This window comes from Apteryx rowi, unplaced genomic scaffold (genome assembly GCF_003343035.1).
Source record: "Apteryx rowi isolate R43461 unplaced genomic scaffold, aptRow1 scaffold_278, whole genome shotgun sequence".
Lineage (NCBI taxonomy): Eukaryota > Metazoa > Chordata > Aves > Apterygiformes > Apterygidae > Apteryx > Apteryx rowi.
In genome coordinates, this window is record NW_020449174.1 from 831737 (window position 1) to 854412 (window position 22676).

Genomic DNA, 22676 nt, shown 5'->3' on the forward strand with positions numbered 1-22676 from the left:
GAAAAGATTTAAAGCTCTTGTGTGTAGGAGAGCTCCACATTGGTTTGTAAGGTGATTTGCGCTGGCTTATCTTGGTTTAAAAGTCCAGGTAGACAAGACTGGAAAGAGGTTTAGTGAGAGAGGAAGTGTCTGCCCTGGGCAGTTCTCCAAACCCATGTCTCACTGGCCTGCAGTAGATTTATGTTGGTGGCTAGATACAAGTCCCTGGCTCATGATTAAAGGCAATAAACTCTCTCAGGTCTAGAGTTTAAGATATGACTTTCCTCCTATGATACTGGTTGTAAGTGTAAATCCATGCCATCACCTCTCTTCTGTCTGGGGCCCCTGAGTTTCTGCTTCCTAGGGATGTATAGTGGCAAATGCATTCCTCCTAGTGACTGAGTATGCAAGCCTGATCAGAGACATTTCTGTCTGCCTGATTATTACAGCTCCAGTGGACTCCCCAGAAAGTCCTCTGCAAAGTCACTTCAGTTGCATTGGTCACCTCCTGTTCTGTCCACAAGACTCCACTATGCCATAAGGTCAAAAAACCTGGGCAGTATTCTTGTGCTAACCAACAGGGTCCTTGTCCTTTAGCCTGTTCCATTGTCTGTCCCCAGCTGCAGTCTCTGGCCTCAGAGTGTGAGCTTGGGACAACTGTGCCTTAGTTCTGTGCCTGTGTGGGGCTGACAGTTCTTGTCTGCCCTGCCTTGACACTATGAAAGTAGAAATCATTAGTAACAAAGGCATTTGCCTGCCAGTACCTTTCACTAGATTMATCTCTCTTGTTAGTAATTTTTTGCTCAATTCGTATCAATTTTAATTTGTTTAGCTTCTGTTCTTCCCTTCTTTCCCTTGCACTTTTGTCTGCTTTGAGAAGTTTATACAAAATCACAATTTCATAAATTCTTACACACACACACTGATGGAGTCAAAAATTCAAGCCACTCTGGTTGGAAAGTGGGGAGAATAAATCCTAGCAAAGACTTGAAGGAAGTCCTGGAAACTGTGTGGAAAATCATGAAATCATGGAACCTTTTTAGGTGCTATTTATACCCTTATGGGGTGGGGAAGGGGAATTAAAACCCCCCCATCCCCAAAGATGGGTTGTAGTGGTTTTGTCTTTCAATAGTGCAACTGGGAGTATGTCTCCAAAAACCTGTCAGAGTATTAAGGCACCAATTATACTGACTTTTAAGAATTGGATGAGGAACATTTGCAGCAGCTGTGGGGCAAAAGGGAATAGCCGTTGTTCGTGCAGCTGTGGAGTACACAGCTCTCCTCTTGCACAACTTCTGTTGCTTTGACTGCTTTATTCCAGACAGCCTGTATACCGCAGCAGTGAGAACAGTTTCACAAGCTAGAAAATCAACCTCCAAAGCCTGTTTCCCTCTAGCTTCACATGCAATATGGGGCAGATTAGTTTGGCTGGAGGGAAATGAATTCTCCAGCTCTTACAGGTGTACCATGTAAGGCAGTAACTCGAGAAAAGCTGTGGCACATTTCTCTTTAAGGCAGACTTTTGGAGGGTTACATTCCTTTTGACTGATGATAATTTACAAAGTGTGGGTGGAATTCTTCAGGTGATTCTAGGTTGACTTGGTGCGTGATTAATGAGTAATTATGAGTAGATATAAATAATAGTGGATTCAAGTATGTATAGATGCTATAATTAAAAACGCTATTATAATATTTATTTATTTTAAATTATAAATAACAAAGGATGCTAAATCATTCGTAGGACTTGACTGATATTCTTGGCCAGTGAACTGCTCTTCTGATTAATTATAGTAGTGTCTAGGGGCTGAAAACATGCCCAGACCACCTTTGTTCTCTGTGTCTGAGCTATAGATCTCAGCGGGCGGAGCCCAGTTAGCTTGCTGGGAAGTGCCTGACTTTCATGATACTTTCTTTCTAGAAGTGCATTAGCTACCTGCCCAAACAAAGGCAACATGACCCCATACCAGGGCATTGTGGACACTGAAGGTTGTCTTACAGCTTCTTTGCACGAAGTGTCTAGGACATACTCGTGGAAGGTGCTAGGCACTCTGAGTAATGTGTCAAACCTGGTCCTAAATTAAACATGGTGTCTTCAAAAATGAAACCAGACAGCAAAGGTGGAGTGGTGGGAAGAGAAGAGGAGATCAGTAAGAATCTGTGGTTACTAAGTGCGGAAAATCTATAGTGTGATTGATGTTTTATTCAGGCTGCTTATTCTCTTACCCTGAGTTGGAGATAACTGGATATGGTGTAGAAGAAATGGCAAGAGCTCAGGATCTTCTAACGTTGTTGTGTTGCTCATTTCGCATGCCAGAAAGGATGGGGTTTGCAGTTAAACTTGTGTCTTTGAAAGTCTTTGTGTCTTGAGATCTTGTTCCCAGTCTTATTTTTGACACAATTGGAAGAACCATGTCAAATGGAGCAAATGACCTCTTTGCAAGGAAGGTTGGAGTAAAATTTGTTCGTGTTTGCAAAGCTCATTGCACTGTTGGCTAGAAAGCAGAATTTCAGTTTCTAACACTAGCTCCTTTTTAGAGGTGGTTTCCAGCATGCTGCCTGGAGGGGAGGCATCTGGTACATCAACATCAGCAGGAAAACACAGCTCAGATGGGGCCAAATTATAGTAAATGGAATGGGGCCTTGTGTGCATAATATCTGCTTGTCTGAATGCTGGCATGTACCTATTGAGAGCTCCTGGCATCTGTTAGCCCTGGGAGCTGGGCCAGCAGCACACTTTGTATGAGATACAGCATAGCAGACGTGCAGATTAGCAGCTTTCGGCTAGGTGCTTCCTTCAGCAGTCAGGCTCCCCCAGATACTTAAAAACCTCTTACTGATTAAAAAAAGAGGGTAATTGCCTAATCCAGAGGGGAGAACAGGTCAGGGAAGCTGTATGAAGAGAGGTTGTTACTGTATCTGTGAGAGGAAGACTGAGCCATGGAAAGGCAATGTGTCCATAGTCTCCAGCAAGCCTGGTGGCAAAGTTGAGAAATCAAGCACATGTCTCTTGACTCCAAGCCTGGAGCTCTCTTGGATGGGGCCGTACTACCTCCTGTTGAATGCAACATCCTGCCTTCCAAAGGAAAGGCAGCAGGAGGCTTGAATGCTGCTTGCATGGAAGATGACTTACTGAACATAGATGGTTAGGTACCACTGGGAGAAGACAGGCTGTATTTATGTGGTATTTGTTGTAATCAAGGAAGTTGGACTATAGGAGAGATTCCCTGCTGCTCTGAAATGCTGCTTTGTATGTTCTTTGGGCTGCTGGGTCTCCATACAAGGCTCTGGTTTCCTCCACGTTTTCATAGAGCTGATTGTAAAACTTGGCATCTTTAAAATCTTTTTGGAAGTAGACACTCCTGGATGTTGTGACCTGTTTTCTAGATGCAAAAATGTGTGTGGAAGATGCATGTAATTTCCTGTGTCTCCAGGGACAGAACAACTGCTTATTCTTGCAAGGAAGATATTTCTTAAGATGCTGGTCTTCCAAAGACCACCTGAAAAGCTTCTGCAGAGCCCTTTGTTTTGCGTTTGGCTTGGGATCAGCTCCTGAGTTCAGCAGAGATTATGGCTGTGTTATTGTTGTTGGAGTTTTGTTGTTGTTTTACTGTAAGAATAACTGTTATCAAACGGCAGTGCTTCAGTCAGGCCATTACCAAGGAGGAAGGCAGAGCAAACTGTTTCCCTGTGCTAAGTAAACCCCGATCTCTTTAATAATCACAATCTGCAGACCAAGTAACAGAAAATATGCTCCTGGGCCCCATCAGACATACCCCTGATTTGTAAATGCTCAGCTTTTTATAGTCAAAAGTTACACTCGGAAAGGTCAGGAAAGAAAGCAAGCAAGGAAGAATGCATGACTTGTGTATTTTCCCCTTTCCCTTGCCGAACAGCTGCTGAGGCTTGATTTAGAGGTTGATGCATGAGTTTGTAAGGAATCATGAACTCATGCCTGGGGAACCTGATGGCATGAAGGTTCAGACTGAACCAGCCAAAACATGGTTTTCGTGGTGCCCTGTTTCGTCATGTACATGTTAACACTGGGCCTGACCCAGAACTTCCCTGAAGGTTTTCTGTTTGCTCCAGTGCATCCTCCCTTAGGTGTGTCTATAAGGGAATCCCACGCTATTGGTGAGAGAAACGCAAAAGCTGATTATTTTGTTGCTGCAGCATCATGAGGAAGCCTTGCTGGGCAGACACTCAGGCTTTGCGTTCTTTCAAGGAAAACTATTCAGGAAAGTCCTAGCCTAGAAGAGGTGTCTGCAGGTTTTCCACTCACCGTCAAGCTGATGTAAACCTCTCTCACCTATGCGTTTGACCTGCTTACCCAAGTAGAAGGGACAGCAGCTCTATCTCTGCTTTGTAAGACACTTCTCCTAAGACAGTCCCCATGCAAGCAGTGTTGCCTAAACAGAAAAGGCAGGAAAAGAGCAGGAGGGAAGTTGAAGCGCAAGGCAGGAAGCAGCCGTGCCTGAGGTCCTCCCGAAGCACAGCGGTGGCGGGCTTGGAAAGCTGCCTCCTGTTGATAACCAGGACAGCACTGTGCCTTAGACCGTGGTAGGCCTGCTGCTTGCCCAGTTCTATGTGATGGTGGAAGCGCTTTGGTTTTGTATGAAAGGTGCCTTAGAAAACTGCCACTGCAACAACAGAACCTAGTGTGTATGAGAGGGAAATGTTTACCTGAATCCCTGCCATGGGACTCTTTGCCTGCCCCCAAGGCAGCTACATTACTTTGTGAAAACTGCTAGCACACTTGTGCTCATTTTGCTTCAGTTCTCTTGTCCTTGCCTTTGGTTTAATGAGCAACAGTAAAGACAAGAGCTTTTCATGTTTCTCATGTAGATTCCTTCCTTTCTGGGAATGGGACAAAATGCCAAGTACTCTACTTCCAAAATCTGTGCTTCCCTAAAGACAAAGTGCAAGGTCCTTGAAGGCTGAAATGAAATTAGAGATTTTGCCTGACTTCAACTCCATTGCTGAGGGATTGGGCTTTTATTCTGAAATTTAAGAGGGTGTATTTATGCCTCTGTGATCACTTGATTTAGATTAAAATTCTTAATAGTCACTAACTGATTTGTTATCTGGAATGTACAGCAGATGCAAGACATTTAGCGTGAAAGGAGAACACGAGATATTTATTATAGAGGCCACCTATAAGTACAGAGGCTTGTATATCTTCTATTGAGCACTGATGTTGTTCAGGGAGCAAGTGCTTGGTGAGGGATCTGTTGTTAAAGCAAACTGTCTGATGGGAGCTGACGTTTCTTATAAACAACCATTTTAAATGAAATTTTTCATGACTGAGAAATTTAATCTTCCCTCTGTCTGGGGGCAGAGCAGACAGGGAACTGGCCTTCCAGAGCTGCTGGAATAGTTCAAGGTCTGGAAAACCTGGTTTAGAGGATTTATCCTTTTGGGATGCCATTCCCCATTTCAACTGGTGCTTTGTCCCTGTCTCTGTTGTCAAAGGAATGATATCTTAGGCTTGACTGTATTGATTCCTGCAACTCCCCTGCAGGCCGGACAATGCTCTTAGGCCACTGTAGAGAGGAAATAGAGGTACAGCGAGCTAAAGGTCTTGCCTGTACTCACATGCAAAGTGGGAGTCACAGGATAATTCTCAAGTTGAGCCATTCAGCGTTGGGTACCAAAGCTTTCCAGAAATCCCCAGAAAGCAATTTGCCCATCAGCTAGCAGCAGTTTCTCTTTGCCGGAAGCTGACAAGCTCATCCTTCAAGTCCTCATCTGCAGGCCTGCAGAACTGGATCATTGATTCAGAGCCAGTACGGCAAAGCACGGGGTTTTCCCTGCCTTCACCTGATGTTCACTTCACTTCTGGAATAAACTGGGAGGATTGGTGGACCTTCTCCAGAAAAAAACTGAGAAAGGTGTGGCTAAACCAGATTAAAGTGCCATGGAGCAGTGGGGGAATATGTGACCCTTTGCTAAATTTACCCACAGTCTCACTTGTTGGATATTTTTGTGTGACCTTAGAAATACCCTTGGTGCCTGGAGATAGGCTTGTTGCTTATGACTTAGGCCTTATGCTCACTGTCTGGTTAAAGACTGTCAGATTGTTCCCACTTACATTTTTAAAACCACTTAGAGTTGGTGCTGAGTTTTGGGATGTTTTCTTTTGGTATAAAATAGGGAGCGTTACTTTCTGTCTTAACAAAACACTTTTACTTTACTGAGACTTTCTACCCTTTGACACTGGAGCCTTGGTAGTACTGTCTCCAAAATCCCCTCTGACAGAAGAAATCCCTCCCAGCAAATGTTTTAGCCTTGCCTGCCTTGTGACTGAGACCTACTTCAGAAACAGGGAGAAGGGCACTGCTGAAAACAAAATGCAGCAGCTGATCTGGCTCCAAACCCCCTGGGTGCTTGAACTGCCTGTTGGCAGCAGGAGATCAGATGCTACTGGCGTCAGCTGCCTCTCCTCTTGAGAAATGTTTTGGCCATTTTTCTTTCTGTTTAGATACAGGCCTGAATCGGTGTGCTAGCCCATTAACTCCTCAAGTGCTGTCTGTGTCACTCCTGAGAAACTACTGTGTTTCTATGGAGCTAAAAGAGTGTGTTCTGTGCTGCTGTTGAGCAAAAGCCAGCATGATCCAGATCCTGGGGTCCTTGATGGTTATGGGAAGGCCTTTGCTTAGCAGCACCAGCACCTGTTGGAACAACATCCTAACTTCTTTTTTTTTTTTTTAAGAACTAAACCCTGGACACCAGCATTACACTCTGAGGGATGAGTTGCTCTCCACAGACTGGGACGTAACTAAGAGCTAAACTGCTTTTTATGTACGTCACAGTGTCTCTTCCTGCAGCTGTCCTTGGCGCTTGCTAAACCTGATGTGTGGATCATGTCAGCCTCACACCAGTGAATTTTGCACCAAGAAGCCTATCAGGACACATGCATTGGTGCAGGGATGCAGCAGCTAGGCCAGACGCATGGCTCCCTGCACAGCACAGCCCTCGTTATGGGCTCCTGCACCTGTTGGGCCGCTGCTAAAAGGCCCTGATTACGGTGGCCTGAGCGGCCCTGAGGGTGTCCCATCAGCTTCTTCCAGGCTCTCCTGGAGGCAGGCAGAGCCCTGCAGGCACTGGGACGGCTAAGCACTGCGTGGTTTGCCCATAGCTGGAGGCATGAAGGTAAGCAGTGGAGGAGTGAGGGGGGGTTTGTGCGTGGAGCAGAGGTGTGTCTGGAGGAGGAAGCTCTCTGTCTGGCTGGAGAGGGAGAGGACCCCAGAGACACAGAAAGGTGCCTGGCTGGCTGAAGGAGGTCACCGCCCGGCAGGACTGAGGCCCGATGGGTCAGCGGACAGGTAAGGGCTGCACCTCTGGCTGGAGGGAGCCTTGTTTATTCTCCATCTGTGAACAGTATGTGCTGACTGAGGTGAGGCTGTGCTGGAAAAAGGATAGTGACTCTAACACCAAGCCCTGCAACCATTCTGCTGCCCTGCTCCTGCATCCTGTTTATAACCTGCCTTTGTCAGGCGCTGTGCAGACTGCAGAGTCCCTGCCCTGAGCAGCTTCCAGTCTTTCCCAGCATGTGGCTCCTGGAAACCTGCAGTCAAATACCAGTAGCCACTGCTTTGTGCTCAGGGAAAATAGGATGGCCTTGTTTATGCAGATGCTTTGATTTCAGGGATGAGGGTTGCCACTGAAAAGTAGCCAGTAAATATCAGTCCTTTTGGTTATAGGGTCAAATGTGTAGCTGGTTCCCTTTGCTCCTTTACAAGTGAATGCCTGCGAGCTGCTCGGTGACGGCAGGAGGTCTCTTGGCTGGTAAAGGAGGTTTCCCCCATCCCCCAGCGCCCCGGCTAGAAACAATGGAGGCCCCACGGCACAGAGAGCACTGCAGTAACGGTGCCAGGAGCTGACGTTGCTTTCCCCTCTGAGTTTTTCCAGACTTATTTTTAGGCAATTTACAATTAATTCTTTTGGAGTAAAAAAAAATGCCTTTGTGGTTTCTAAGAAACTGTTGATATAAAAATCAGCCCTTTTAAAGGCTGGTGTTCTGGGATGGATACCCCAAGGGAGGACAGAAATCTAGATATGTCATGCCAGGGCTCTAGGCAACACGTTCAAAATAATGCAAAAATGCATGGTTATTTCTTGCACTTTGTACWTTTTTTTTTTTTAAAGTCTCAACCTCCAGTCCTGACTCAGGGGTAATACATGTATGAGCAGCTTATGAACCTAGGCTTTTACTGTTGCTATGTTTGTGTGCATGTTTATCTTGTTCAAATCATGACATGTGAGCAGGTAAGAAGGGAGTTATCAGGGTTTCTCAGACCTCAAGAAACACATGCTCAAGAAGCAAACTCTCTGGGCTCTTGGAAAGCATGTGTTTTTAGAAAGCCTTCCCAAAATTCCTGTTGTCTTTGTGTCTTTGTAACTGCTTCTGCTGAAACTAAGTTAATGGCACTCAAAGCTTTTGCTTTCCATGTTCGTCTCCCTGTATGCAGTATTAAATGCACTAGTTAGTTGTCATTCATGAATGTTTGGGCTAAATCGTCCAGGAGAGCTGACAAACATCTAATTTTTTTTTTAAACTGGCAGCGCTGAATCAGAGCTTTGGCCTCTCCTCAAATATATGATTACTTTAAATAAACATTACTAAAACAAGGTGAAGTGCTCAGGACCACAGGACTGTCTTTGGAGCTAGAGGTTAAGGACCTGGGTTAAACCAGAAGGGTAAAGGTTAAAGCCATGTGGTTCTGGTAGGAGGTCAGGGTCTTGCTTATTTAACTGGAACTTGGCATCAGAGTGAATATGTGGCAACCTAAGGTATTAAGGGGAAAAATAGGCTTGTGGCCTTTTGACAACTTGGCTGGGTTTTGCTTGCTTGCTTTTGTAGGGCCTACTGGGGAAACAGTAAGTGGTTTTTTGATTTCCCCCCCCCCCCGACCCTTCACAGACCCTCCTGCATCCAGAAGAGTTGGTGGGTCCCTGGGGAGGGGGATTTTGGCAGCTATTTCTATTCCCATCAGCAGCTCTACAAATTCTCTCTGGCTTGCAGCTGCTGAAGCTGCCTTCCCGGGGAAGAGCTTGCTCAGTGCATAAAAAGGGTTAAAGCACTTCAGAACCTTCTCTGGCTTTTTGTGCTAAATTACCTTAAACTTTCAACAAGTAGTGATGGCCTAGACAGATGTGTTGACATGGCAACCGCTCCAAGGAAACGCTTGTCGAGAAAGGAGAGCAGCTGGCCTCCAGTCATGACAAGGTACCTCGAGCGGGAGGCTGCAGCCACTGCCCTGACTGTGCCCCTGGATCATGCTGTCAGCGCTCTGATTAGTGTGAATAATTCATATGTCTCTCTAACTGCCTTTAAGGCAGCTGCAGTGACGTGAGCAGTGCTGACAGGACCCAACCACTAATTTGCTGCATTAATAATAACATTCTACTGCTTTTGCTCATAGAATATGTTTCCAGGGAAGGAGGTTAAAGCCAGGTTCTCTGTTTGGTGGTTCCGATTGCTCCTTTTCCCCCTCCACCCCTTTCCACCAGACAGATGGAGGGACTCACAGCTTAGAGTCTGCAAGGCTGGGAGCATGGGGTGGGAGTGTATGCGTATACTCTGACAGGCAGGACTGGTGGCTTCAGCTCCTTTTCTGCCTGCTTGAAGGCAGCAGACCCTGCTTGCTGGAGAAACAGTGTGGCCTAGTGGCTAGGGTGCTGGGCTGGGATTTGGGAGATGCTGTGAGCTCACTTTCCAGCTCTGGTGTTGCTTTTCTGAGTGGAGAAGGGGGAGGATTCTGCTTTCATAGGCATTTAAAGAGTTACTTTCCTGTATCTGCTGTGTCTGTGCCTACCCTTGGCCGAGTGCTGCGATCTGAGACCTTGACCGTATTTTCTGACCTGCACTGCTACACAGTGCCCTGTGGGTCCCTCACGCAGACCAGACCCAGTGTTCTGCCTTTTTGGAGGAGAGGACCCCAGGTCCTGCAGAGCCCCAGAAAGGAGCTCCAATGCCATTGTGGATGCATCAGCTGTCTTGCTTCCCCAGGCCAGCAGCAAAGCAGCCTTTCCAAGTGATTAAAATGCAATCTGTTCGTCACAAATAGAACAGCCTGTCCTGGGATCGGGAAAGTGGCCTCTTGACTGCTGWGAGCAAAGGCTGCCTTTGCTCTCTTCTGAGAGGCTTTGCAGTTTGGCATCTGCACATCGTGATGCCTGGCTCTTGGTACATGAACTGGTGCTGTGTGCTGTGCTTTCAAAGGAGGTAACAAGCCCTGAGAAGCTCAAGTCTTTTTTATTTTTTTTCTTCCCTTTTTTTTTTTTGTCTGGAGAATATTTATTGGGTCCAATGTGGTATTTTCCATGCAAGCAGACACCTGGGCTTCCCAGAGTGCTCTGCAGCACAGTGTGCTCAGCAGGCTCTGTTGAAAGGGTAATGCATACCCAGGTGATTTCGGTACACGGTATTATTTACCCTATTGACGTCAGCAGCTGCACACTCTCAGCTTCTCTCCTCTATAGCAGCCTCTAGGAGATGAGCTGCAGAGAGCTTATGAACTCCCCAAATGTGCCTAACCTTTCCAGAACTCAGCATATAATACTCAGCTAAGTAAATGTCCATTTATGAGTATTTTGGGATCAAACCCTCTATTAGCCTTCCAAAGTGTAACTCATTTTGTTCCTGTTCTACAAACCAACACAACATGGATTCTTATCAAAACACTGTAGCCTTTATTTCCTGATAAGTCAGTTCAGCAGGGACTGTTACATAAAACCATATTATGGCATTTTCCTTGCAGAAAATTACCGCAATAAAATACCTTTTTGAGCACAGAGATCTTTTCTCAAACTGCCATATTTAAGCATTTTCCTAGCACTGAGTTGCAGCTCTGTGGGAAATGGAGCCTTCCTGTTAGGGATAGTGCATTGAATTTTTGCTGAAAAGACCTGAAAAATTGAACAAATAAAACTTTTGAAGTAAACTGGAAAAATAAGATCTGGTCTATGAGTCTGTTTTGCCAAAATAGCCTTTATCACTGCCGATGCTTGTCTAGAACAAAGAGAAATCAGTGTTTCTCATGATGTAATTTTGTTTGCTTTTTAGCTGCAGGCCGGGTTTGGATTGAGCGTTTTGGGTATCCTGGTATTGTCATGGGGGGCTGCTGTTGTGTGCTTCAGTCTCAGCTTTGATTAAAAAGTATGGCTCCTGCAGTTTGGGTTAGAAAATGCTGCTTTGATGTGAGCTGAGTGTTAACTGGAGCAGAGCTGTCTGCCTGGGTTTGCAGAAGGTTTTTGAAACAAGCTACTGTGAGGCATGTATTGAACTTCCCCTCTCATCTCCGTGGCTTTGTGCGAGTGTGCAGGAGATGACAGAGGTTCCTGTTGCGTGCTCCTGCAGTCTTTGGCTGGTGGGAGAGGAAAGATCCTGCACACGAATTGACATCCATTCCATACTGCCCTAGTTCTCTCATTTGTAATTTTTCTAGTAATCATGTAAAATGCTACCACATTAGTTTATCAATTCTTTCTTTTTCCTGTCTGTTTTGGACCTGTTGTTCCTGTTGTGTCAAAATAACTGCCATTACGGTTTGCTCTGTGTGCCCCACATTCGTTGCTGCTTTAGCACCTAAATCTGCCTTATTTCTCCATTCAGTTTTCTGGCTCTTATCCCTTTGAGCTTTTGTTTACCTCATTCACAGCTGATTCCCTGTGAGATTCACCCAATTAGAAATTTCTTTCCACCTTATTTAAAATGAGCTTTCTGTATCCGACCTCCACTGCAAACATGCGATATAATATTCCTGTCACTAAATCTGAATCAGCAAAAATCACAGTGCTTTTGTTGTCTTAACTTCTAGGGTTGCTTGCAATTCGCCATGCTGGGTTGACCTCCTTGGCAACATTCCTTGTACTTTGTCCCCAGCCAGGGTCAGGGCTACAGAATCTGTACACCATTTTCTAGCTATGTGCTTGGAATGGCCATTAGTGAACAAAATTTCATTTGTGCTATAATTTTATATTCAGTCTTCAAAATCRTATTCAATTTCATGTGTAGGGTGCTCTCGTAAATGGTTAGACAGACCTGCTCTGCTCCTTCATTAGAAAGGGCACAGATGAGATCAGCTTTGCTTATTATTTCAGAGGTTATTCTATGGCTCGTGAATAATATACACTGGCTAATATTATAGGTACTGGAAACTTATCTTCCTGTCTGTTCCATTTGCCTCCCTCTTTTGGATGCCTGGGTTTCTGTACCTCTGTAAGAGAAAGAACATTAGGTTTTAATTTACAGTCTGGGTTACAAGCTATCAGCAAAGCTACCACTGTCAGACTTCTCAAAATCCTTAGTCATCACTTGGAGGTTACTGGAGGAGCAGGCAAAATAGTTAAATTTTGGATGTCTGTTCCTCACTTGTTCTATTCATCTAATCCCCTTTGTACTGCTTTGCCCCAGTAGGATCCTCTGATCCCGGTGCGTCAGGATCATTGCAGCTCTCCCTGTCACATCCCTGTTCAAAGCCTCAGTTTTCTGCTTCAGTGTATTGCCTCCCATAGCTGAGGTGCTTGGAGCCTTGGAGCTGCAATCTGGTTTTGCTGTTGCTTTGGCTTAAGCTCAGTCTGGATAAGCTTGCAGTTTGCAACTGTCTTATAATCTTAGGGTCAGTTTCTTAACCTTAACTTGCATTTCTGCCTCCTGCTTGTTATATAGCCTGGCATTCAGTCACCTCCGGTGCAGCTGCAGCTAAATGTACTTGTAAGTCTTATCTTACCTTGTATTGCCTGGCTCGGTATTTGTGAGGCCTGGCTATCAGTCTGCTGCTGTTGTACATTTTGTTTTGGCGCTCTGCCTCTGAGAATAATGGGGTGTTCTCCTGAGCGTGGTGACCCTTTTCCTCTAAAGACTTTACAAGGGCATGCCGTTAAAGACATAAAGAAGGATACCACTTACTTCTCTCCATTGACTTTATGTAAAGCAATAATATTTACCTATATGTAAATATTGTGTAGGACAGTACTTACTGTATTTGCCTCAGTGTCAGTCAGGATTGCATGTCTGGAACTGCTTCATCAGTCCAAGAAGCAAGTCCTTGCTCTTGGATCAGCTCCCTCAGAAGAAATACCTTCTCAGAACTCTTCTTTCTGAACACAAACTTAATTGATCCTTTCAGATCTACTGGAAAATTTCCCAAATGCAGCCCTCAGCCTTTCAGGACTGGCATGTCATGCTCAGTTACTAGCTCGTCATGGAGCTTACAGGCTCAATTACTGCTCTTTTCTTCATCTGCAAACTCTGCTCTGTTGTTTGCATTTGCCATCTCACAAGGGCCAGACATACACTCAGCAATAGCCATGAAACAAACTTATCCGTGGGGGTGTTGCAAGGTGTTGGGCCTGTCTTCACCTGAACGTCAGGTGCTGGTGAAGCACTTACTGTTTTCATGCTTGCTTATGGGGCCTGAGGCTTTGCCTCTTGGGAGGTGTCATAGGAAGGGAACTAGCTTGTATTTGCATGCAAACACTCCTGCGTAAGTTGTCACTCTAAAGCAGGTGACTCCTGTCAGTGCTATAAGGCTTGGCTGTAAGCCCCCCATTCCCCTGACATGCATGCGAAGTGCAGGTTGGCATGGCTGTTGCGTGCCAGCTTTGCAGGCAGGTAGTGGAGGCTGGGCAGAAGCCTGGCAGTGATGTGGAGTTCCCTTCTGGGGGGCACGTGGCTGTGCTGGTACAGGACTGTGCTATGCTGTTTACCCGAGCACTATGCCGAGCACTATGCTGAGCTCTGCAGTGTGTGGATGATGTTTCAGATAATCCCCTGAGTTAGTATCTCAGTAAGCAGAGCTGGGGATGGTGGGAGACTTCGTCTGCTGCAGACAAGCCTGCTTCTGCCTTGTATCAGGAAATTGGCCAACTCTGTTTTCCAAGCAGGAAGGTGGATCATTGCAGTGCCCAGCTCAGTACAGCTCTAGGGAAATGTGTGCCACCTTGTTCCTGTTTGGAGCTGCTCACCAATCCAAGTATAAAAAGCCGCCTGTACTAGGAGGAACAGTGCCTAGGTTTGGTTGAAGCCCTGCAAGGACTAAAGCTTCCAGCTGTTGGCTGTATTGCTGTTGGAGCTCTTCTGGCTCTGCGTGTCTGGGTTCTGGCCTGCAGAAGCCCCCCTGCTCTGTACGTGCAGAGGAGCAGGCTTTGCAGTGCATGTGTATGTGGGTTCTTGTTTTGTTTCTTTTCAAGCTGTCATTTTTTGAACATTTGCCTTCTGGGGCTATCAATCTATTCCTGCAGTCCTCTCCTAGACACTCATCCTTTCCCACTTCCGAATGCACCAGTTTTCTTTCCCAGGCTTTATCTCCGCTAGTTCCTTAACCAGTCTCCCTTGCTGACACTTTGCTCTGTACTGAAAGGACTTGGGCRATGAAGCTTTCGAGAGCTTATCCTGAATGTGTTTAGGACTCTGATACAAGGTGAACAGAGGCGCAAACTTATGCCCACAGAACTGTTACGTGCCTGATTCAGACAAAGAGTTTTAAAGCTACACCTAACTAGCTGGTCAGCTCAGATTGCAAAAGCCTAATCAGCAGAACTGATGCATATGCATTCTGCTTCCACCCCATGCACAAACTGTGCCGATAGCGGCTGCTGCCCCGTGTGTATTGTGCTCCTGTGACAGCCTTGCTACTGATCCATCTGCCAGGGACTTAACTGAGTAGTGTCAGCCAGATAACACTGGAAAGGACAGCTCTGCTGGCTGGAGGCCCAGCAGGGGAAGTGCTGTGCTCTGCAACTTTTGCAAGCAGTGTAAAGGCTCTGACCTAGTCTGCAAGTCACAACTTATCCCAGGAAGAGACAGGGCTTCCTCCTATCTCCACTGGGATGACCAGGGTTTAGCCTGTACGTTTTGGGGCGGGGAGGGGAGTTGTCTTCCAGACAGCCTGTAAGGTTAATTGAGGTCACCCCTTGAGGTATGATCTTGCTCTCTGGTTTGTTTTGCTTTGACTCCTAGGAGCAAAGGAGTATCTCTGTATGGGAAAGCATTTTCTTTTTTTTCCCCTATCCTGTACATAGCCTGTTTGTAGCACTGTTGGGGGAGGAGTGACTAACAGCCCCTGTCTGTGCAGCCTGAGTCATCCTGAGATCTCTGGCTGACATCTCTGGTTAAGCTGGGCATGCAGGCAGATACAACACTTCACCCTTCTCACTTGGATCTTCTCCCCAGACTGTATCATGARGCCTAGGTCAACGGAGGAGCAGAGTATGTCGGCAAGCAGCCGTGGCAGTTAGGTATGTTATGTGTATCTAGCTCGGTGTAGTGTTAAGGCAGAGCATTGCTGGTAGCCTGTCTGGGTCTGTATTCTGGAGGCTTCCTGGCACTTCTGATTCATGGGAATGTGGAAGATGATCTGTCAGTTGGTCAGTTCTATTACAAACCAAAATACTAGTTCTGTAGCCAAATGTTTTGTGTCCCAGTGTGTCATACTAACTGCTGTCTTCAGCTGCAGCTGTTCATGGCCAATTGTAGCTGAGGTCACTGCACAAATGCAACAGGGACAGAGGCATTTGAGTGTGGCAGGATAGGTGAATTTGCCAGGTTCTGCATTAATTCTTGCTTATAAGAGCTTGAAGTATCTCTGAGCATCACAGTTTTATTTCCATTGAAGAAACCTTGTCTGAGGGTCACAAGAGTAATGTTGGTATTGAAGAGGTGTTGAAGTAAGGTGTTGAAGGTGTTGAAGTAAGAATTGTTCAAATTTTTTACACATGCGCRCGCACACACACACAGTGATCTTTCCTGTTGTGTAACTCCTGTTGCAGCTAACTAGAATCTAGAAGAAAGTTCAGAGAGCAGTGCAAAGGACAGGCTTGTTGCAGCCCCAGGGTAGAAGCTGTGGTGCGGTGTCTCCTGTGTGAGTATCTGCTGGTCTTTGGTGAACCCTCCAAAGAGTGTGGCACTTCACTTTCTCACAGAGCCTCCTCTGGAGTTGCCCATTCTTGCTATAAGTTTAAACTTTCTTCCTAAATGATCAGAGAACTCCTATCATTCATTTTTGGTCTTTTCTCTTAACAGGGCAGAGATGTAGGACTTCAAGGAGGTGCCTATACAAGCAGCAGTAGTGAAAAAAATCCATCTTAGCTCTAGAGAACGAAGGCTCTTTTCTAAGAGGCAAGTCCTAGATTGTCTTAGGCTAAGTCAGTGTAAGCATATTACAACCCAGATCAGGGTAAAAGGTTTTAGGGAAAGTACTTGACAGAATTAATTGTCATTAATATCTATGATGTCCTGCTCTCTTCTAGGAGTTGGGCTTTTCAGGATGTCTTTTACAGGCCAATTTCAAACTTGCTGGCAGGGCAGAGAAAGGGGCCAGCAGAAAACGTGAGTACAGATTTCAAATTAGTAAGACAATTTTAGATAGCACAAGTCTTGTTACTGTTCCTGATTTCTCAGATGGAGCAAAAATTTCATCCTGCTCTTTCCACTAAACTTCAACTACTGCTTTTTGGTCTTCTCTTAGTAATTTTGAATGAGTCTTCCACTAATGAAAGTGGAAAGTATTGTAACTACCTTGTGAAATCAAGTTTTGCAGTCTCTAGAAGAGTCTGCAGCGTGTCATGTAGCGCCTGGTTTCTTTGTTTTACATGAAACTCGGGGTGTCCTGTGCACGTGAGCTGGAGAACTCAAGACTCATGGCAGCTGGTAGCATAACTAGCTCGGTAGGACCTAGATGCCATTTACTATTGCATGATTGGCTTTCCAAAATGCTCTTAATTTAGAAACAGTTACAGTGTTCTCATGGATTAATGATCCTATCTATCTATCTCAAACACTATATTGCTGTACATCTATGTCAATACAACCATTGTATGCACCACTCTGGTATAAACCAAATTCTTAGCATGAGACTGTACCCATCTAACCGAGTTTATGAAGAATTTAATCAGTGGAAAGTACGTGTGTTCCAGACCAAGTAAACTTTAAAAACCTACTCTCAGTTCATACTAATTGCTTCTACTATATCCAGAATGGCTGTCATAGGGAGATGATCAAAGTTTTTGTTTTGTTTTTTCCAAAATTTTCCTTTACCGAAAAAGGAAGCTTAACTTAAAGAATCACAGGACAGTGTTTTTATTTTGTTGTTGCTTTTAGTGAGAAATTTCAGAGTTTCATTTTTCCTGACAAGGAGTTGATTAAATCTTTGAGGTCTCCCCCATCCCACCCTAAACCTCCTCTGCTTTGGATTGCAGAGCTGCAGAAAGCAAGCACTGTGGAGGATGTACAAAGAAATACTTTCACAGGTAAAGATATTGTTCAAAGTTAGAAAAACAGGTGAGAAGACCCTTCTTGTATATACAATTTTTATTGCATTTGGTGTCAAAGGAGATGGATGTAAAATTTAACTTGAAGAAATTTCACAGAGAGCTTTGGAGCCTTGGAAAAACTGTTCCACTATGAAGTCTAAAACAAATCTCATTTCCTTTTCTGAATGTATTCTTCTGATTCCAAGCAGTGCCATATGTGTGAGTGCTTTTTCTGGTCGAATCCAGATTATAACTTTTCAAGGGAGTAGGTGGGTGCATGGGATGAGACGTTGGAATGCCGTGGTCATGTTACTGGAGAAATTATGATGGCTTCTCCCTGACAGTGCCTAAACCCTGTCCCCTTCACAGTGTTCCTAGGGATTAGCATTATATGATCAGCATTAAACAGCTTTTGCATCACTTGCTGGACAGTGTATCCATCCTAATTAATGTGGCACAATATCAAAACAGTGGTTTTTGAGAACTATTTTCCTCTTTTGGAGTCAAGGCAATACATCATTGAATGATGATATTGCCTGTGTTGGAGACATGTTCCTGAGAGCAGGACAGATTCCTTGGGACAGCAGGCAGTAAAGAAATGCAGCTTTTTGTCAAGTTCTTAGAAAGCTTTCTCTCTTTACATCTGCCTTCAAAAGTCAGTGTGTGTTAAAATGATTGATATGAAACAAACTTCAGCCTAGAGCATACAGCCTTTGCAGTAGAGATAGATAACCATTTTCTTTTTGTGAATTTTAGCTTTGTGTGTCAGAAATAAAATAATAACCTTAAGGTAATAAATAAAGAGGTTGCTAAGAACAGAAAAGCTGCAGAGGCTGCTTTAGCTCACTAAGTATTTAAAAATGAAATGTACATATTCTTTATTTTGTAGTAATACACTGTAATTGCTTTACATAGTCCAGCATTATCAGTTGCATGTAAAGACTACAGATGAACTTGCCAAACTGGAGCTCACAAAACTAGTGCATTTATCCCAAAGCAGACTAAACCTTCTAACTCCTTAAAAAAATACATTAACGTACCACACACACACACGCACGCGCACACGTACACCCCCCCACACACACACACATATTGCACTTTTCTCCATATGAAATTTTTACCCCATATACATCACACCAAAGTCTCTTCAAAGGATCCTGTAATACAAGATAATAAAGCTAATTACTCTAGCAGTAGTATACACAGTCCTCTAATGTTAGACATAACAGACTTGAACAGAAGAGCCACTTCAAAGTAGCATGAATACAAAGAGATGCCCAATGGATACTCTGCTGTGGCACTAGAAGTCTTTTATTCTAGTTGGCTTAAAGGAAATTACATGAAATGTTAAATAGGTTGTTGGTTGAGGGGAATGGTCTAAACTACATTCCAAAACTCTCTAACTAACTTTCCCCTTACCAGCACTGCAAAGCTCAAATCAGCTTACACTAGTTGGCACATCCTGACAAATGAATCACGCAACTCTATTAAGAGCGGAATTATTTTTATCTTTGAGTCCTGAAATGTAGGGTAGCATAGTATTGGATAGGGAGGGAAATGGTTGTAGTTACAGCAGTAACCCAGCTCCCACTGCAGAACTGGGCCTGTCTCCTTAGGTGTTATGATGTGTTTCATTAGCAGTTTTCTCTTGTGCACTAGGTTTGATCTCACACATCCAAAAAAGGTGTTACTTTTATTATGCTGAGGGGCAGGGAAGACGGAATGAAAGGACAGAACTTCTCGCTGCCTCCTTTGCTCTTTTGCAGTAGTGAAATGCCTGGCTGTCCTTCTTTTGCTGTGCTTTTCAGCTGTTTCCTTTCTCTTTATTAGTCGCTTATGGGTCATACAGGTTTCTGTGTTCCATAGCTATAGACTCCTTCAGAAGAGGGTTTTATTGAGTGAATTCCCTCCAAAATCAAACTTGTCTATCTATCTGTCTGTCTATCTCAGTTGTTTAAACTAAAGTTTTCTAGCCACCTTTGTCTTGCATCCAATAAAAAGTGCATGGATGTGATGCCTCCTCTTTAGGCTTCCCTTTATTGATGCCGTGAGAATCACTGTGTTATCAGAGGTAGAAGCTGAGCCCTCATGAACTGAATCCAGCTGGACAACTGGACCAGTATCAGAGCTTGGGTATGTATCAACAGGAATTACCTCTCCTAATTACTCTCTAATTTTAGTATACAGGAAATAAGGTGTCTTCTGTTGGTTGTTAAATTCTTCCCTCCTTCAAGCTGTCTACAATGCAGTGACTAAGCTTCTACTATTCCGCATTTAAATGCAGTGTTATTGCTGTAAATGCTGGCTGATTACTCACCTTTGTGGTGAAGGAAGAGAGCAGCTTTGAGCATTTTTTTTTCTAGCGTGGTAGGATTCTGTGATTTGACACACAGGGAAGAACAAACATATCGGAAATACTTTTTTGTTTTTCTTTTGCTCCCTGTTCAACCTAGTGCTTTGCTGTAGTATGTATAACGCTAAGATGTTTGTGTATCAATTTAAAATGACAAGGTGCCCCTGAATACCCAAATTCTGCAAGTTTGGTGGCTACAGACTCTTTACTCGTAGTGTCAAAGATCTTAGCTCATTGATACCAGAGAAACTTTCCAGCCAACAGTGGCGTTTCCTAGATGTGAGATCAGCGCTGTTCCTCCATCATTCTTTGTGCTTTAGTGAATCTGCATTGTGCTTGATGTTTGCTTAGAAAAGAGCTGAACATTCCAGCTGTGGGCCTCGTTTACAGGAAGGTAGATGTTGCTCCACAATATTTAAGAAAAGACTGGAGACAAAACCCAAATTACAGACACCTAAACTTTCTGTGGGTTCCTAAACAATCCTCCTGTATCTAGCGTTTCATGACTGAAAGGTCCGGAGACACAAGTGCTTGTTGAGTTTAGTATTTGTTGAAATGGTTAATACATCAACAGTTCTTGATGCTAAATATTGCTGTAATACTTTCAACACTATATGTACATGAGCAATCAAAGTACTAAGAAAGTTAAACATTATGTTCCACATGGTGGAACGTGTGCTCTGAAGGGACTTTGGCTGCGGCAAGGATATAAATGGGGTATGGTCTACTTTCTTCAGAAAAAAGCATATAATCTGATAAGGAACCGAAAAAGGCACAGCACTATCACTTCACAGGGGATTTTTTTAAGCTCATTGTTTTTATCCTTAAGTTCTAAAACCCTAAATAATTGTCCAAATATACAAAGCTCAATAAACCACCAGCAACGCATACTGTAAATTCAAAACACATTTTTTTTTTTTTTAAGCAACAAAAGGACAGATGGATCCTCTCCAGTGATCAGAGCTTCTTCAAGACAGCCCTCCACAAAGGGCTGCCTGCAAAAAGGGTTGATTTCAAATGCCAAAGACCAACTTTTTTGATGTCATTGGCTGCAGTTCTTGACCTTCTCATGGTATGCCTTACCCTCTGTCTCTCTATTAGCTAATCCTTTACCTTTTAGTATTCCGAGCCCCACCCAGAGGTCTCTACAAACCACTGTGGTACCCTGCGTCAGTTCCAGGTATCTTTTGGTTAGGTCAGTGTGTCACTTTGCAAAGATCCAGATGCTTCTCTTAGTGGATGACGAAGAGTTCCTTGGCAGGCTTGGGAAATACTGTTTACTTGCTAACAGGAGGAGCCGGAGGCTGCTCAAGATGCCTGGTGATCTCTGAGACTTACTGTGGAGTAGTTCAAGATCAGTAGCTTACAATCAGCAATTTGATGCCAAAGTGCAACTTTCCTTTAAATCCACCTGACTCTACTGTTTCAAGAGTTCTACATTTGCCATCAGCACAGACCCGAATCTAGTCTGAATTTCAATGAAAACTATTGCTTTTATTGCCAAGAAATACAATGCAATATGCACTCATTCTCCTTTCTCCTAGTATTGGATGAATGCTGCCAAACTATCCAATTTTTTTTTGGAAGGGGCCATTTCCTTCCTTTAAGAATCACTTTTTTCCTTCTTTTATTTTTCTTTCTTTTTTTTTCTTTTTTTTTTTTTTTTTCCTTCCATGCAAACTGGTTCTTTGTTGAACCTAACTGCACTATCTGTTCTCCAGCCCACCCCTGCTGCCAGCAAGATGGAGCTAGTGGCCAAACATGTTAAGCCATCCCCTGCTTTTTCCAGTCAGGTGGATTTTTAGATCCCCTGTTTAATTCAAGGGTTGGAAAATTACCATGAACGTTAGGGTTGGAACAAAAACAAAAATACACATGCTTCTCCTTTGTTTGTCTTGTCTTCCACTCTCACATTAGCCACCCCGCGGTTTTAATTCACCAGGACATAGCCACTGTGCTGGGGATCTACAGTCTCCATCATTTCGCAGTCAAAGAGTCCAGGCAATTCTGAGAGGGTTAATGCATCATAGTTTGACTGAGACTCACAAGATGCTGAGCTGCTCTGGCTGTCAGGCAATGCTACGCTGCTCTGTTGTGCTGGGTCCATGGAATACTGGCACTGGTTTGGGTAGTCTGGCTCAGAAGGGGTGACAACAGGCAATTCACAAGTTTGATAGGAATATTGTAAGGACTGTGGTGGCTGCTGCACCGGAATTGGCGATGACAACCGTGATGAGCTGGTGATCTGGGAGGGTGGCAGTGGCTCCAGCTGTACCTTCTGGTAATGACTGAGGAAGGGGTCGTATTGCATTTGTTCTGAGGAAGGCTCCATCACAGGGCTTAGAGGCTGCTGCAAGCTGAACTGCGTTGATTGCTGCTGCTGCTGCTGTTGCTGCTGCTGCTGCTCCTCCTGGCATGACAGCGGCAGTTGACTTGACCTTGGGTAGGAGCTCTCGGCTATTTGCATCTGGTTAAAATAGGCTTGCAGCTGGGACTGCTTCTGGAGAAAGAGTCGCTTCTGATGCAGCCTGAATCAAGAACATAAACAGCAATTATTTTCATTTTTTTTAAGTGTTAAGGCAGTAGCGCGAGTCCTGCATGCCAGTCACTCAGGCAGTTCTAGCAGGAAAGGACAGAATTTTAATTTCCAGGGACTCCTTGTTTACTTATTAAAACTTGCACCAAACCAGCATATTTGTCTTTCAGCAAATGTGCAGAGGCAGAGTTTGCAGGCCTCTTTTTGATAACACCTTTTTAATCAACTAGTGAGCTCTTCCCGTGCAATTAAGTTAACCCTGTGCATTGCTTAATTTTGTTTACTACACACAAGATGCACTGTGTTTGTATTTTAAACTTGCTATTCGCTGCTCTGTATAACCTAGAAACTGAAGACTTGAGTATCTCTAGCTACCAACAGGAGTGAACAAAGTCTTCCTCCTTGCATATTGCTTTTCTCTGAACTGCACTTCTCCTTGTGAGCTTCTATGAAAATCTGTGTTTTTGACATTTTACAAACAGGAAGAATTTACAACACAATGCCGGGTTACATAGCTACCTTTGACAAATTCCTGCGATACAACAAAAAGGAGGT

At 44.3% G+C, this 22676-nt stretch overlaps 2 protein-coding genes across 9 annotated transcripts in view; one reads left to right on the plus strand and one right to left on the minus strand.

The window, feature by feature from the left end:
• ALG9 (ALG9, alpha-1,2-mannosyltransferase) overlaps positions 1-22676 on the plus strand; it is a 97631-nt gene that overhangs the window by 50804 nt on the left and 24151 nt on the right. For 3 of the 7 annotated variants that reach the window (XM_026068660.1, XM_026068661.1, XM_026068665.1), the window contains 2 exons: positions 16231-16309; positions 19261-19945. The exons of 1 other annotated variant lie outside the window; for it this stretch is intronic. The gene's annotated coding sequence lies outside the window, so the exon portion shown is untranslated. Of the gene's footprint in view, positions 1-16230; positions 16310-19260; positions 19946-22676 lie in introns of those variants that run through there. 3 more of the 7 variants (XM_026068662.1, XM_026068664.1, XM_026068663.1) reach the window with 1 other exon arrangement.
• Positions 18094-22676, minus strand: part of SIK2 (salt inducible kinase 2) — a 61501-nt gene continuing 56918 nt past the window's right edge. For both annotated transcript variants that reach the window (XM_026068658.1, XM_026068657.1), the window contains one exon: positions 18094-22113. In XM_026068658.1, coding sequence (XP_025924443.1) covers positions 21516-22113 — 598 coding nt within the window. In that variant the 3' untranslated portion in view covers positions 18094-21515. The remainder of the gene's footprint in view (positions 22114-22676) is intronic.